Source organism: Uncinocarpus reesii, genomic scaffold, assembly GCF_000003515.1.
Source record: "Uncinocarpus reesii 1704 scaffold_5 genomic scaffold, whole genome shotgun sequence".
Taxonomy (NCBI): domain Eukaryota; kingdom Fungi; phylum Ascomycota; class Eurotiomycetes; order Onygenales; family Onygenaceae; genus Uncinocarpus; species Uncinocarpus reesii.
In genome coordinates this window covers 467,588-483,795 of record NW_003052496.1, presented here as the reverse complement: position 1 = coordinate 483,795, position 16,208 = coordinate 467,588, and the positions used below count along the sequence as shown (strand labels likewise).

At 48.9% G+C, this 16,208-nt stretch overlaps 7 protein-coding genes across 7 annotated transcripts; 4 read left to right on the top strand and 3 right to left on the bottom strand.

Annotated features, from left to right (window-relative positions):
- Nucleotides 1-1,193: 1,193 nt before the first annotated feature.
- UREG_07180 (uncharacterized protein) lies at nucleotides 1,194-2,977 on the top strand (the record flags this gene model as incomplete). The annotated part of the gene is made up of 3 exons (XM_002582361.1): nucleotides 1,194-1,546; nucleotides 1,645-2,423; nucleotides 2,481-2,977. The coding sequence occupies 3 exons, from the start codon at nucleotides 1,194-1,196 to the stop codon at nucleotides 2,975-2,977; spliced, it is 1,629 nt and encodes a 542-aa protein (XP_002582407.1).
- A 2,980-nt stretch (nucleotides 2,978-5,957) lies between these two features.
- Nucleotides 5,958-6,359, bottom strand: UREG_07179 (uncharacterized protein; the record flags this gene model as incomplete). Its single annotated transcript, XM_002582360.1, has 2 exons — nucleotides 5,958-6,007; nucleotides 6,113-6,359. 2 exons carry the CDS (start codon nucleotides 6,357-6,359, stop codon nucleotides 5,958-5,960), a joined length of 297 nt encoding a protein of 98 aa, XP_002582406.1.
- Nucleotides 6,360-7,392: 1,033 nt separating this feature from the next.
- Nucleotides 7,393-8,359, bottom strand: UREG_07178 (uncharacterized protein; the record flags this gene model as incomplete). Its single annotated transcript, XM_002582359.1, has 2 exons — nucleotides 7,393-7,641; nucleotides 7,805-8,359. The coding sequence occupies 2 exons, from the start codon at nucleotides 8,357-8,359 to the stop codon at nucleotides 7,393-7,395; spliced, it is 804 nt and encodes a 267-aa protein (XP_002582405.1).
- Nucleotides 8,360-8,961: 602 nt separating this feature from the next.
- Nucleotides 8,962-9,856, top strand: UREG_07177 (uncharacterized protein; the record flags this gene model as incomplete). The annotated part of the gene is made up of 4 exons (XM_002582358.1): nucleotides 8,962-8,998; nucleotides 9,211-9,231; nucleotides 9,293-9,417; nucleotides 9,467-9,856. The coding sequence occupies 4 exons, from the start codon at nucleotides 8,962-8,964 to the stop codon at nucleotides 9,854-9,856; spliced, it is 573 nt and encodes a 190-aa protein (XP_002582404.1).
- A 1,599-nt stretch (nucleotides 9,857-11,455) lies between these two features.
- On the top strand, nucleotides 11,456-12,891 carry UREG_07176 (uncharacterized protein; the record flags this gene model as incomplete). The annotated part of the gene is made up of 3 exons (XM_002582357.1): nucleotides 11,456-11,698; nucleotides 11,759-11,861; nucleotides 11,921-12,891. The coding sequence occupies 3 exons, from the start codon at nucleotides 11,456-11,458 to the stop codon at nucleotides 12,889-12,891; spliced, it is 1,317 nt and encodes a 438-aa protein (XP_002582403.1).
- A 379-nt stretch (nucleotides 12,892-13,270) lies between these two features.
- Nucleotides 13,271-14,105, bottom strand: UREG_07175 (DNA-directed RNA polymerases II 24 kDa polypeptide; the record flags this gene model as incomplete). The annotated part of the gene is made up of 3 exons (XM_002582356.1): nucleotides 13,271-13,805; nucleotides 13,855-13,937; nucleotides 14,004-14,105. 3 exons carry the CDS (start codon nucleotides 14,103-14,105, stop codon nucleotides 13,271-13,273), a joined length of 720 nt encoding a protein of 239 aa, XP_002582402.1.
- A 402-nt stretch (nucleotides 14,106-14,507) lies between these two features.
- Nucleotides 14,508-16,181, top strand: UREG_07174 (uncharacterized protein; the record flags this gene model as incomplete). The annotated part of the gene is made up of 3 exons (XM_002582355.1): nucleotides 14,508-14,666; nucleotides 14,748-15,914; nucleotides 15,975-16,181. The coding sequence occupies 3 exons, from the start codon at nucleotides 14,508-14,510 to the stop codon at nucleotides 16,179-16,181; spliced, it is 1,533 nt and encodes a 510-aa protein (XP_002582401.1).
- Between the last annotated feature and the right edge of the window lie 27 nt (nucleotides 16,182-16,208).

Here is a 16,208-nt window from a genome sequence, read left to right as displayed (position 1 = left end):
TACCTCGAGACGCCGTTTCTCCAGTGTTGCGGAGTGCATGAGCCCTCAGGTACTTGTGAGATTTACCGTGCTCGTGTTACCGATACCCACCGTTTTCTTACCCCACACTCCAACTCTCATCCATCGGTCCAATCAGAATCCAGGGACGGAGAAATTAACGAAAATTCGGCCAATGAGTGCATTTCTAACCATGGTACTCCGTAACGCAAGTCACGTTCCCACAACCAAATTCCGGGATTCCGTCTCGTGTGGCTGACTAGCGGTAAGTTACTTGGTCACAGTCGGTCAGGCCATTGCGAACTGCCGTCCAGCAGCATCCCGCAGACACAAGCCTCCCAACAATGGGTTTGACGAGGTTGATGCCAGCCGCCACGACGCTGGTTCCCATCACCGCTGGTTGCGGCTTTCGCCCTCTCGATGTGTATCGGGGTGAGAGTGGAACGGGACCCAATTTTGGAGCCAGGTCGAGTGTTTTCACCCCCAACTCTCTAGTCGCACCCCAGCCCGGCTCTAGCTCGTCTTTGCTCCAGCGCCCACGATTCATTAACGGTGATACCAAGCATGGTCCTTATTTATTATCCAGGGTTATCGAGGTATTCTCCATCGTCTCCACCAATTGCATTCGATGTTTGCTCCACTTCTCAAACGTTCAAATACACATCTATATCCCTGGTCCGTCGAAGGATGGAGATCTTGACCCATCTCTTCCCTTGCGATCGTACCCCGTCGCCTGCGACTCCGGCCTGCTTCGTCGAACCTGATGCCCTAAACCAGCACCACTTCTCCATTTTCCTTTGCTCCTGCGGTTCTCGCTCTATCTGGCTGTCATTTCCTCCTGTCGGCAACAACCAACTGAAAAAAGGAAGCAAAATTGATCTGCGGGGCCATACGGTCGTGGCTGGTTGTTTTATCCGCATGGTGATGCCATTTGTCGCCCCTGCTACGAAGTCAAAAATACGGTGTTAATGGACTCGATAACTCGAAGGCCGTGAGCTGACCTGGCTTTTTGCGACTTCCATGGTGTCAACGTGGGTAGAGGACGTGGCCGGATGTTGAACAGATCTGGGAGTGTCGAGCGCTGGAGACACCCGAATGTGGTCTATGATGATTATTCGAATTGCGTGAACCACTTTGCTGGCTTGAAGACTTGCTTTCCCATCTCCTGACCCCTCTACGGAGGCGGTTCAGCGGTCATGGAGTCCCTTCCGGCTTTCGCCCGTCGCCTGTACTCCTCCCCTCCCGACGCTCAGACGAGGCAAGAGACGAACCCGACATTGCTGGTGAGCTGGTGGGCAACGGGATTCTCCCTCGCCATTATTCTCGTGCGGGTCTTCGGTCGATACATCCGCACGGAACGATTATTTCCGGAAGACTGGGTGATGGCCTTGAGCATCCTACCTCTGCTCATCCGTATGGGCTTTGTTCATGTTGTTCTGCTTTGGGGGACCAACAACGCGATCACCACGGGTTTCTCGGAACATGATATACTTCAACGGGAGTATGGGAGCAGAATGGTTTTGGGGGCCCGCATCTTCTATGCACTATTGTGAGAACTTTCCCACATCTCCAATCTGGCTTTCAAATTCACTTGAACATCGATTCATTTTTGTGACCATAATGAACTGTTCACTAACTTGATTACAGCATTTGGACAGCCAAGTTCACCGTCACAGCGTTTTTTAAACGCTTGACGGCTCAGATATGGCGCCGCTCCTTTCAGCATGTTCTCGTCGGCATCCGCTATTTCCTGCTCGTTACTTTCATCGCGGTCATCATCGCAACGCTGACAGAATGCCAGCCATTCGACCACTATTGGCAAGTTGTTCCGGATCCTGGCCCCAAATGCCGTCAAGGCTACGCCCAGCTGATCACAATGGGGACCTGCGATGTCATCACCGATCTCTTACTTGTCGCCTTTCCCATACCCATTATTTTTCTGTCAGTCATGCCGACTAAGCGGAAAGTATCACTAACCCTCCTATTCGGCTTATCCTTAATTCTGGTCGCTATCACTTGCTATCGCGTACCGTCCGTAATATCACGCCATGGGTCGCAACAGTACCGCTCGTTGATCGCTTCTCTTGAAATCCTCGCCGCGGCCGCAGTTTCCAATGCCATCGTTATCGGCTCCTTTGTTCGCGACAGGGGACTTAAGAAGCAAAAGTTCAAAGCTGGTTCCTTAACCGAAAGTGTCGAGCAGACGTCCTCACGACGAGCAACTATAACCCATCATCACTGGGGGAGCGACGCTGACCTCGTGGGAGACCTAGGCATCCGCCTGGACCCAGAGCTTCGTTCTCCTAGCTACCAAAAGATCCGCCCAGCTCCTGTTGCCCTCCCGAGTGCTCACGTGGCTAAGCGTGGCTCGATTGATCCGAACTGGCAATTCTCGTTCTCTCAATCTAATAATGCCGATGACGATCGTACGTCCACAACTGATAGCCTAGGCGGTCTAAAGATACATCCTCACGAGTATATAGAAACCAACTCCCATCCTTCCCCCAAAGATACGACCATGCCTCCATCCTACATGTCCTTATCCAAAGTCTCCCTGAACGACGTTGGCGGCCTTCTCGATCCCCCTTCTCCAACAGACCTAACGCGCAACCGTGACGCACATCCACAGCCACAGTCTACTCTTCAAGACCAGCACCTAACTCGCAGTCGATCTCTCTTAAACGCCGTAAGCGGCCTTCTCTCACCAGCGCCCGCCTATTCCGGGTCTTCACAGTCATCGCTTCACGGGACTCCACCCCAAAACATCCGCAATTTCTCACGCCCGGGCACGGCAACTCTCTCGAGTGCAGGACGGCCCAACGGCACAGAAAACTCCTCGGGAACAGCAACACCAAGTGCCTCGCAACGGACCAGGCAGGGACGGACATATCCAACGCAAGCTGGGCCTGTACCAGAGCTTCAAGACCTAGGCGGGCTATTGAGGCAAAACGATGATGTTGAACGTAATCCACACCGCTAACCTGTCTTTGGCAACCTCCGATACCGTTCTATCTCTATACCCGGCCGGTTTACCTCACATACCCCCTACTTTTTTCCAGCTCCTATCAGAGCAAGAGTACGACATGCCACGCGTTACGTCTTTCTTTTTCTTCTTTTTTGATACAATCTGGGTTTTGGCGACGGTGTTGGAGGGCTGGGCTCCTTATCGCGGCCATTCATCTGTACTATTATGGGGTTCATGGTTTTGTTTCACATCCTTTCCTGGGGAAATTGCTAATCTTGGTGGCAATCTGCACATACCATGTTTACGGCATATATTTCTCTTGGGTGCATGCATAGTCGACAGCGAACAGTCGTCCTATATTGCGCGTGTTGGTTTGATGGCGCCGTAGGGGGGAAAGGAGTTTTGGGGGGTTTTGATCTGCGCCAAAGCTCGAGGCGTTCCCAATGCCCGGCTTTTCAATTGCTGCATTAACTATGTTCTTGCCGGGTGGAGTTTTTTCTACCCCATGAAGACTGAATTCGTCACCTACCATATTTTTGGTGGTCCTTTACTGGACTTCATCGTGTCCCACGTTGTTTGGAAGGAATACTTTTCCTTTTGCCAAACCGGTCCAGAACGGAGTACTTGTTAACTAACCAGTTACCTGCCCAATCTCTCTGGACATATTTTCCGTTAGGGAACCTTGGTCCTTACCGGTGCGTCGCATTCTAGAATTAATGTATGTACTTTCCGTACTTCAATATCCATCCGACTTTGTTTCAAAAAATCCAGTCTTTGCCAGCTGTTCCAAATGCCCCCCCAGCATTGTGTTGCAACCCGCCAAATTCCGTTGTTGTTTCCCCCTGTTCCGAGCTTCCCGGGCCGAGCGGCTGTTGTTCTCACACCGAGAAACCTTAGTAACTAACCGGCATTTCCTCAACCTTGGTTAACAGGGGGGGAGATAGTTAACATAGATTTCGGGCTTTCCAAAAAACAGTCTCGCGACAGTTCAAGTCTCATCCCCTGGAAACATGTTTTGATTCATCAATTTTTGCGATGACCCAGGGGGGGCGGAACCGCTTTGTTGACGCCTTTGCCGTTTCGGTCTCTTGAACTTTTTGGTAATAACTGAAATCGTTGGTTGAGCAGGGATTAGAAACTCGCGTTAAACTACAGAGTACCACTAACTAGTTACATCTGGTCCTCTGGAGGTCACCATGGTCTTTTTGAGCTGAAATCCCGACTTTTTTTTTTCTCAAGGCCACCCAATTTTGCCTGGGGTTTAACCAAATCTATTTTGTTTTTAAATCCAGCGTGTTTCAAAGGCTGGGCCAACTCATAACCCCCCCGTTGGGCCCATGCTTGATTCAGGCATCATACTGGTTCCGACCAGCCGGCTGTTCCGAACTGACTGCGGCTACGTCAAGGCTTGTTTGCAGCGCCAAACGGGATTGAAGTCTTGAGATTTCGGGATACTGCGATAGTTATCTCGTATCAATGGCAAATCGTTGCTCAAGTACATCCATACAATGAAGCTCTCCAGCCTGGCTTCATCCTAGTGAGCGAATCGCTGACGGTTGCTATCAGCATTTCGTTGCATCACAATCTCCAAGCCTCCGAATTCTAATGGGGAGTGCAGCAAGGTTAACTAGTTAACTACAGACACAAAGGCTGCTCGAAAATATTTAAGGACCTAGGTCAAGGATAACTACTTGTTCCATGGATTGGTATGATCAATGACGAATAGGACGGACATTGCGGTTAGTTAAATATCAACCGCGCAGGACCCTCCCTGGACTTCCCACTTCTTACGCGAAATTTCCAACCGAAGACTTCAATATACTCGACGCAGTTCCAAGCATGGCATTCTCGACAACACCTATACTCCCGCACCTGTTTAACCTCTTAATCCGTTTATTTTTGCTACTCCGGAGACGACAGCGTCTGACAATCCTACAGCTACCCGTTGAACTCCAACTTCACATCTCATCCTTTCTTCCCCTGGAATCACAGGTATGCCTAGCATTAACCTGCAAAGCTCTATTCCGTATCCTTTACTCCAGCGCTTGGAAGGACGAGCTTAGTATCCCACGCATATTCGTGAACGATTTGCGCTACCGCGATACCGACAGGCCAGGGCTGGCAAGGTATGAGCTTCTGGGACTCCTTGAGAACGTGCGCTGGCGGTATTGTTCCAAATGCCTCCGACTCCATCCGGCAAAAGAATTCTCAAGTTATTACTTGCAAGTCGAACGAACTCGCAGGTATTGTGAACTTGGCTTTCATATGGGTATAATAAATCTCTGTCCCTGCACTCGATTCACTTTCAGAGATTGTGTCCACCTTTTGACTCGCTTGAGGGATATAACTATCGGCTACTCGTGCCACGATAACACTTCAAGGTTCGAGTATAACTGCGCCAAGCGCGTTCTTTCCCATGAGTGTTCATTTGCGTCCAAGCTGGGACAAATTGACATAAAAACAATTCCTTGCATTAAGAATGGCCTTGCCATTGAATCTCAGTATCGACTACAAACGGAGTCGTTTGATCCCGCACCAACAGATCGCCTTGATATCCCCGTTTGCTGTGACAGGAGAGTGTCAGATTGTCTTTTAGATTTGAGACAAAAACGCTGCAATTGCCCATGTTGGTGCCGAGATTGCAACGCCGAATGGAAGGATCTCAAAGTCACATCTGGTCCCCGCGGGTTGATTTACTCGTTCAAAGCTATCAGAAAGTTTGGGTATGTAAATCATCGGGTGACTGATGGATGGCGTGGCCGAACCGTTACGACGTACCGATTTTTGAATGACAAAAGATGGTCAGTATTGTACCACACACGCTTTTCATTGGGAGGCTAACACAACGGCGTCGAGAAGGTTGAAAAATCACCTTAAATGATTGTTCGAGTCCAGCCATTATACCTTTCTCCTAAAGCGCGTTCGGAAAACTAGCCTTGGGTAGGCGGCTTTCACGATGTGGTCGAGCTCGTCTTAGCTTCGCCCCGAAGGGCTACTAGTCACCAGCACTGCGCAGAAGTGCGAGCTCATCGCTGGTGCTCTCCCCTAAACCTTCATCAGAGTGAGCCGCTCCGAAAAAGAGGAGAGAGGGCAACGTGGTGGCCTACGTCCCTGAGCTTTCAGACACCGAATACTCGCGCAATGCCGTACCAGCACCTTCGAGAGCAGTCACGAGGTTTTGCAAGTTTGATCCGCGTAAATCGTGGACCTCCTGCGCAACCTCGTCTAGCTCCAATTGCAAGTCAGTCAACTGTTCTTGCAGCTCAGGGGGTAGCTGGACCAGCGGTGCTTCCTGGCGCGGCCACAGCCATGGAAGGAATCGCTGAATCCAGGACCCTACGGGCAACACTGCCACCACGATTGCCAAGGTGGCCACAATGTTCGCGTAAGTCGACATAATTGAAAGATGAAGTGAAAATGGAGATGAAAATGGAAAGCTTGAGTATTTGTTAAAGCAGATGTGACACATGGGAAGAAAAAGGAGGAGAGAAGAGTGCAGGAGAGGAACAAGCAGACGGCCTTTTATAGAGGGGAATTTCAACCCTTCCTGGAAGGAGGAGGTTAAGTCTTTTAGCTAGGAAAGGGCATCTCCTTTGTCATCTATAGGGCAGGGAGCAGCGTGAGTTATTCAATCCAGGGGAGGAACAGTAGGGGCTGGAGAAGCAGGTGGTCCTTTACGGACGGAAATCCAGTCCTTCCCAGACGGAGAGCCGAATTCCTCTCTTGTCTCTCAGCTTCAGGAGAAGGCGATAGCGTGAACTTCTCAATTAAGGGGGTAGGAACACTGTGGCTACACTTGACCACAATGGTCAGGATAGGGGTTCAGCTGTACTCGTTACGCTGGACCAAGTTACAACCGGCTGGGCCCAGAAGGCAATTTTCGATTTACCGTGTGGTGAATTCAGAAGTGCTAACTTATGGAGTATGGAGTCAACATATAAACCGAACCGGCATAGATACTTGGCCTTGTAATCTTGTAAATCGCAAATGTCACTTTTTCTGAGCTGGAAGTAGTAATTAATGAGGTGACTATGTATCTAGCTACTCTGTACATCTGCTGCATCAGTTAACGGAATTACATGTCGGATGGCGTCCTTTGGCTTTGCAGTGCTTCACTCATTGACACCTGACGTTGCGTTGAAATCCATAGTTATATGCAGGGATTAGCTATATAGGTTCATATCCCTGCAAGGAAGGCATTTAGCTACTTGTTACCTAGTTAACCACGGAGTAACAAGTCAGTGAGCACCGAGGATATTTTTGACTGAAGCACTAGTTACGTCCTCTGTCTCTGGGGCTGATACTACTGCAGGTGAAGGGTTAGGAATCGTGTACCCAATCTGAGAGACCTCCATTCCCAAATTTCGCAATATCTCTCGCTTACTGTTCAAACGGTTCAATAACCTGTTAACTTATACAATTGTGCCGGACTATATCTTCGAGCCACGACGGAGTTCAGTACTGTCTACCCGGCGTCCTTCATCGTTCTGCTCAGCAACCGTTAAATCCGGTAGTTGAGCTGGCATAATTCGCCGTGGATTGGCTCCAGGGACAAGGCTATATTGTGAGAAGTCAGAAACGCCCTTCTTGCGAAGGAAATCTTCGTCTAATTCAAGACAGCCGTTAACCTCTTCGGCAGGGGCGCGAAGCATGGCCAGAATGGCATCGGAGAAGATCGTCTATCATCTGTGTAAGCCCACCGACGTTGAACGGCGCGTAGCCTTTGGGGGCCTACCGGTAATCTCAAGTCTCGTTGATAATTCGGGTCGGGAGTAGCAGCAGATTGAATTGCCTGGTTTTCTTGTGTGAGCGCTTTTTTACCGAATGGCGACGGAAGCTTACGGCTGCAGGCCAGATGCTCGTGATAGCCATCTCACGCTTTCCCTCCCTTATCCAGTCCATGGCAAGGCCTTTTGTTAGTACCGACATGGCCACTTTTCCCATCGCATATGCGGTCTTCCCTCGAAAGAATCTCGAATAGATCGGCGGGCTAACAACAATGATTCGGGCTTTCCAATTACTTTTCTTGAAATGCGGCAGGGCCGCTTGAACAGTACCATATAAGCCTTCAACGTTTACTTGTTGCATCAGCAAAAACCGTTTCATGGGAGTCTTCTCCACCGATGACCACCAAATCGCCCCCGAGTTATACACTATCACGTCGAGGCGGCCATACGATTTTACTGTCGAATCCACCATGTTTGTCACGCTTGCGAAATCTCTGGTGTCAACCTGTACGCTCTTCGCTTCGCCGCCATTCTCTTGGATTTCGCGTTGTACAGTGCTGATGGTAGACTCTGAAGAGTTTGGATCCGGTGGGAACGTGGACGTCTTGGACGCATCTGATATGCTTTTCGCTGCCACAACGACTGGAAACTTATTAGCTTTGAAAGACATATGCTCTTTATTGGCAATATACCCCTATAACCGTTCCTCGCCAAATCTATGGCGACCTGTCGGCCTATACCGCGAGACGCTCCAACCACCAGGGCAACCGGCCGGGAACTAATATCGGCCATGAGGAATAATCTAACGGGTAACTTGTCTATTATCTCTAATATGCGCCCAACCGCCAGTCGATGGCAACAGCATTATGAATATTATTTATTGGTTTGAAGCAACAAAGTCCCCCGCGGTTGGAGTATTTGTGAAGCTGGGAACCTTACAAGTTACCACTGGAGCTTAAAATGCCTCGGTTCTTAACGTCATCAGCGGCCTTAGGAGGAGCAATATTTTTTATCGGATTAATAAACAAATGTTCCACGCCCGAATCTATGTTTAAGGGCTTGATCACAACCTCCGGATATTTGTCGGCCAATGTGGACTTTCGATCGGTGACTCCGTGTGGCACCCATAGGATTGATTTATCTTCCGACCAAAAGAGCCTCGGTTACTCCATGTTGTTACTTTGGTCAAAACTTGTAAAGATATGGTTCATGCCCAAAAACAATGTGTAATCTCTATCCATCAAGAGTAGCGGGCTGAGACGTCTATGGAAAATGGGCCAAAAGAAGATTGAATGCTATATTGACTGCGGTAGGTTCAGGCCGGAGGAAGTGGCTTCTTGACGAAATGCTCATGGTTCCTTAGTGTCGCCGTTCAGCTTTTTCGCCTTGTCTTATCTTCGCCAAAATAAACAAGCGCTGGCTGAATTGGGCGTGTCAGTTGAGTAGGTGGCCGTTGCCAGTATGTGACGATTGAATCAACTGCTAATGACTACCCTGCTAGATTCACCCCTGTATTCTTAGGGGGTATAAACGTTGGTAGTGGTAAGTCACGCCAAAAAGCCACGCCGTACGTATCAAGAAGTCTTCCTAAACTTATCTTAAGGAAACAAGCCGCCGTGGACGCTCCCAGCCAAAGCAGCCTATGCAAAGTACGATGGGCCTAGGGCTCAGAAGTACTTTGGAAAGAGCTTCAAGATTCCGTCCTTCTTTCCGATTCTCTCACTTTTGGTGTGTAAAATCGCTCACTGACCACCCGCATGCGCTAATTGGCTTCCAGCCCCAACGTTGTCTCGTCTTTGCAAAAAAGCAATATCCGAAGAAATACGAAGATTTCTTCGAATCATGCTTCGAGACTATGTGGAATGGACAGCTTGATATCTCAAAGCCTGAGAATCTCTTGATTGCGGCCCGTAAAGTATTTGATGAGGCCGAAGCAGAAGAGGTCCTAGAAGGCGGAAACGACCCAGAAATAAAGAAAGTCCTTACGGACAATACCGAACACGCAGTAAAAGACCTTGGTGCATACGGCTGTCCGTGGTTCTGGGTGCATGACGGTAAAGGAAATGCGGAGCCATTCTTTGGAAGTGACCGGTTTCATTTTATGTGGGACTATCTTGATATTCCTCATCAGGATCTGAAACTTATGCCGCCTGTTGCAAAACTATAAGGGCCGGCTGCGGTTCCTAGAAATGCCATGACCATATGCTGATAAGCCTGGTGTACCACGAGGTCTTAAAGCGGAAAGTCGGTTTTAGGGTTGGCTCTATGTTGGTGCGTTAAATCGGTGGTAGAATAGGATGCCTGGTTGACCTTGTACTCCATATATATTGAAACACATGTCTCATATAGAAATATTAATATGTATAATTGGACACAGGTGTCGGGAATTCTGGCAATGATGAGTGTCACCATGGGATGTTTCAGCAAATAGTAAGATATCCAGCTGGAGCGATGAAGGGCCGGCTTACTAATTGGTATCGGGATCTAGATTCGCCGTCGCCGAAAGTTTAACTAGGTGACTAACGGGTTAGCTTGGCGCTATTCCTGTTACGGCCGCCATCCGATCGACCTCAACGTCCAGGTCGACATCAAGTTCAACTCCAGTGAAGTTGCAGAGGATGATGTTGAGATGCAGAAAAGCAATATATGCCAAGTGATACGGCTGCTTTCTGGATTCCTTTTTCTTTCCTTCTGTCAGTAATCGGCTATTGGAGCGTCATCATTCCCCGCCAGCCATGGTGGGAGTGACAGACCGAGATCCGACATAGCTTGTGAGGGGAAACTCGCCAATGATATCCAATGTTAAGCAACACAGGATGGTAGCTGAACCACCAATACACTTGCTGCCAATCAAGTGGCCAGGAAGATTGCGTTTACCCGTGCAGGCCGATCCAAACCCTGGCCCCTTTCACTAAATAGCGTGCCCTCCCGGCTTTCAAAAAGTGAGCTAAGAAGCTGAGATGCTATATACTCCGCTCCGAAGCCTTTGAAGCTACAGTACTAGCTCGAATAACAGGATGGTAGCTTGGATCCGAGAAGCTTTTATTTGCGGGGGCAGCTTGCTACTCGGATTCATTTAAATATTCCGTAACACCTTTCATTTGTACAGTCTCTTAAAGCGTTGTTGTTGAGCTAATAGGCCGTTCTCCTTTTCCCAAAATCTTGACGACAGCTTCCAAGATGGTATTCAAGTCGCTCAATCCGACCCTTGACAGTAAGGAGCCCTCCACCCGATACCATTCCCTTATCGAGGAGCTATTCCCCAATCCCATACTGTAAACTTCTGCCAATTGCTAACATCACATAGTCCCAACGGATATCACCGTTTGGGATTGGCTGTTTGACCCATACTCTCCTTACTGCCCATTGTCCAAGTTTCCAGCAGCCGAGATTGCTGGGTATACCAATGCGGCCACGAGAGAACGTATCAGCTTTACTCAAGTCAAAGAGTATACCACTTTACTTTCAACAGCTCTGGTGAAGATGTTTGATTTTAAGGAGGGAGATACTGTGGCATTGTTTAGCCAAAATACGATATGGTACCCAGTTGCTATGCTGGGAGCCATCAGGATAGGTTTGTTATACTCTCTCTTCCATCGTGTCATGTCGCTTTCCATTTAACTGTGAGATGGAATACGCGACTAACTCTATCGCCCATGGGCCCTGTCGCTTTCTAGGGGGGATTGTGTCCGGTGCTTCTCCTGCATATAATGTGGAAGAAATGACACATGCTCTCAAAACGGCACAAGCTAAAATTTTAATGACTATGCCATCTTCTATGGATGTTGCTGTTGAGGCCGCGAAGAATGCAGGTATTCCGCAAAATAGAATCTTCCTCCTTGAAGGTGAAGTGGAAGGATATACGACAATGAAAGATCTTCTGAGCATTGGGAGGAGTTACGGTCCAGAAGGGCAGGCCAAATCATTCAAGATCCCCCTAGGTAAAAAGAATAAAGATGTTTGCGGATTTTTGAGCTTCAGCAGCGGAACAACGGGGTTGCCGAAAGCGGTAAGACATCTACCCATTCACCTCGACCTGATCTAAATGGACATTAATCTTGGGCTACAGGTTATGATTGCACACCAAAATGTCATTGCCCAGTGCCTGCAAGTCCGGCAGATCACGCCTGAAACGCATAAGAAAGTGCTTGCGGTTCTTCCGCTCTTTCACAGTAAGCGACGCCTAGCCTTAAACCTAGGGTGGAAGACGCTCTTAACATCGGATTTTTAGTTACTGGTCTCGTCCATCAATTGCATTTGCCAGTCCTTCTAAACGCCGAAATTTATATGCTCCCAGCGTTTTCTATGGAAGCCATGCTTGACGCCGTTTCCACCTTTAAAATTAAGGAGATCCTGCTTGTCCCGCCAATCTTGATTCGGATGGTCCGTGATCCCATCGTCGACAAATATGACCTATCCCATGTGGAACGTTTTTCGTCTGGTGCCGCTCCGCTCAGTGCTGAGATCCTCTCGCTTTTAGAAAAGAAGTTCCCCGGAACCGGCTTCAAACAAGGATACGGCATGACGGAATCTTGCAGCTGCATAACCGCTCACCCAATTGGGAAAATGGGTTATGAGTACGCCTTCCGCGTCGGTACCATTGTTGCCAACACTGAGGTTAAGATTATTGACCCGGATACTGGAGCCGAACTCGGATACAACCAGCCCGGTGAAATTCTTGCTCGAGGCCCGCAAGTGGTGATGGGCTACTTGAATAATTCCAAAGCAACTCGCGAAACCTTTGATGAGGAAGGCTGGCTTCATACCGGAGATGTTGGCAAAATAGATGAAGAAGGCTTTATCACAATAACGGATCGCATCAAGGAAATGATCAAAGTTAAAGGTATCGGCGTCGCTCCTGCTGAACTGGAGGACTTGCTCCTTGGACATCCGGATGTTGAGGATGCCGCAGTCCTCGCCGTACCGGATGAATATGCAGGCGAAAAACCCAAGGCTTACGTGGTTTTGAAGTCTGCCCGAAGAAGTGACGACGTCATGGCCATTGGAAGAAATCTTATACAGTACGTCCAGGAGAAGAAGGTCAGGCATAAGTGGCTTGCGGAGGTGGAATTCACAGACGAAATCCCGAAGAGTGCAAGTGGAAAGATTTTGAGGCGAGTTCTACGGGACCAACAGAGGAATGGGGAGAAGAAGGGCATTGTGGTTAGGAGTGGAAAGGATACAACTAGAGCAAAGTTATAGCGGAATTTTCTTATCATGTTGAATAGACATTGGTCGTCATGAAGAAGTTTCAGTTCGTTTTCCATTGACTAGAAGTGACTCTCAGACCTCGAATTGGAATTTCACCTCGCCCAAAGAAACTCCTGTGGAATCGATAAAAATGGAGCAATTCAAACCACTCCGTACGCCATCATGCTCGACCTCAAGAAATCTGACCGAACTCTAGTAAATGAGAAGGAATACATCAACGCATGTCATCTTCTCGGTACTGTTCTCTTGTCGTAGATGCACACGTTTTGTCTCCCATGACCCGCCGGTATTTGTTTCCTGCAACATCGTAATAAACTGCCATTTAAACAGCATTGCTTGAAGGTACTATTAATGCACCCACAAGCTTGACTTAAGTAACCCATCGGTAACTGGCATATCTTCCAGCGGTCTCGCTCTTCCGAATAATCTTTACAACCTGCCCTCTTCTCAAACCTAGGTACTTGGCCACTGGATCGCCGATCTGAATTCGGGGAAGCTGCGATTCCTTCAGCCGATACCGATGCAACAACCTCTTCTTCTCTTCGGCGCTCAACAATAAATGCTTCGGCACCAGCTCGTGATGTGTGATGTTCACCAGCAACTCCTGCTCCAGGAAATGCTCGCAGAACCGCCCGGGAATGCCGGTTAATAAGCGAACGGCGGACGGAGAGATGGGCGATTGGGTTATAAAGATACCCGTATGATAATTTTGTTCGTCGACGAAGTGGTTGAAGGCGCGGACCTGCTTGGTTCCCACACCCTGGGCGTCGGCGCAGAATTCGACGTAGATAGTGCCACATTCGGCGACTGGATTGGGTTTTGCGGGAGAAGGGAGGGGAGTGTATTTCTCGATCATGGCTTGAGACGGACGGGCGCTAATACGCATCTTGTTGCGACTGGGCGCGCTGTGTTAGTTTGTGGTCTTCTCTCGGTTTAAACACACCGTATACGTACTCTGGGAAGCCGAGTGTATCTGCATATTTTGACCGGAAATCATTTAACGAGATCTTCACTTCTTCCTCAGTAACCTCATAGCCCTACGATGCGGTAGACGTGATTAGCAAAGCCTCTTTCGTAAATAGCACGGCATCCCAGTTGCTTACTCGGTCGAGCAACATTTCAAAGACGGTCTTCCATGTGCGCCATAACCGCGTCATTTCGCGATTAGCTTCCGCAGAGGCCTGTGAAAAATCCTCGTCCGCCATAGCTAGCTGCGCTGAAGCCTGCGCGGAGTCGTAGTCAAGAAAAGAATCAAGTCAAGTAGGGCGCGTTGCAGAGCTATATTGTCATCAAACTGCTCACGCTTGTGCCCGGCTGGTGACTGCTGAGTGCACTTGGGAAAAATCCATCTCCATGAACAAGCTGGAGAGAAAGGTGACCTGGCGCACGGACCACCAACTCGCACTTGATTTCCAAAAACCAAAAATCGTCCCTGAAAAGTCAAAAAGTGTGAACAACGAACCCCTTCACTACCAGGCATATCTAGCAGTTCAATTGCTCGATCGGTGGTTGTGTCTGCCTAGCACGGTTGATTGACCATAGAACAACCCCCATTGCCACTTTCTCACATTCCGGATTGTTCCATCGATTAGTCGTGTGCTGTCCACATGGCTGCAGTCGCCAAACCAACGTCTGCTGCTGAGCCCAAGGTTCAGCAAGCAGAGAAGTCTGAGAAAGGCACAAGGCCTGAGAAGCCAAATGAAGATGCCTACAAGGCTGATTTGGCTCTGGCCGAAAAGGAGCTTGCGTCGATTCAACAAAAATTGGTATGTTTGTCATTTTCTAGTAACTAGCTATTCTGATACCCTTCAAACGGTCGCTGACTCGAGTTATTCGGATTTATCTAGGACGCAGTGAAGTCGAAGCTCGATCTCGCGACCCCAAACAACCAAGATTCACCCGTTGCGAAGAAGCAACAGGAACTCCGCTCCCAGCTTGCGTCCATCCGTCAACAGCAACAGGGTTTCAAAGCGTCACGCGTCACTTTGCAGGAAAAGATCACCGCCCTCGATTCGTCTATCAAAGCTCGCATTGCCGAGCAAAAGACCGCCCGAGGCCGTGTTGGCTTCAAAAACGTGGAAGAAATTGACCGAGAGATTCAGCGTCTCGACAAGCAAGTTGATTCTGGCATGATGAAACTCGTTGACGAAAAGAAAGCTCTTGCAGAAATCTCAAACCTGCGAAAACAGCGAAAAGGCTTCTCTGGTTTTGAAGACAGTCAGAAGCATATCGACGACCTCAAGACCCAGCTGGCCACCTTGAAAAAGGGGCTTGACAACCCGGAACAAAAAGCACTCAGCGAAAAATATACTTCCCTCCAAAAAGAGCTGGACGACATCAAGGCCGACCAAGACGGTGTTTTCAAAAACATCAAGTCTCTCAGAGAGGAAAAGAGCCAGCTTCAAGGCCAGGCACAAAAGGCTCGTGCTTCGATCAGAAGTATCAAGGATACCTTCCACACCAGTCGCAAGGCTTATAGAGAATATGAGCGCGAGTTGGAGAACGCGCGCCGGGAACGTCAAAGAGCTGAGCGGGAGAAGTATGAGCGCGAGCGAAAGAAGAAGATTGCCGACAAGAAGCTAGAGGAAGCCTCTCGACCAGCCTACACGGACGAAATACTCACCGCTCAAGGACTCATTCGTCACTTTGATCCTAACTACGATTTGTCGTCTCTCGGCCTTGATGATGTTAAGAAGACATTATCTGGGAACTTCCGTGCTGAAGTTGGTCGAACCGTCGACGATTCCAACATTAAGGGGGTCCGAGTCCTCAAAAAGGAAGACCGTGACGATGACTACTTTGTTGGCCGTGGAGGAAAGAAGAACAAGAAGGGCAAGAAGGGAGCATCCAACGATGTTAAATCGCAGTTTAACTTAAGCTTCGGTGTCATCGAAGAGCTGTCTCGAGTCAAAGTGGACCCTCCTATGACCCAATCTGATGTCCCTGGCGTGATTGAGAAGCTTGTCGAGAAACTTCAGGATTGGAAGAAGAACCAAGCCGCCAAAACCGAAGAGGTGCGTTGTATTCCTTTAAGCACATGTTTCCTTAGCTTCAGCTACTAACATTCTTGGTAGAACATCAAAAAGGCAAAGGAAGAGCTGGCTAAGTTGGAGGATGATACCCCTGTCAATGGTTCAACTGATCATGCAAAGAAGGCAGCAATCCAGAACGCTGGAGTCAACGGCCATGTTTCTGCTGAGGCTGAACTCCGACAAGAAACAGATGCTATTGCCGATGTCGCTGAAGAGCTCAAGGATGCCAAACTTGAAGATGGAAACTAGACTTCTTGCGGGTATGCAACCCACATT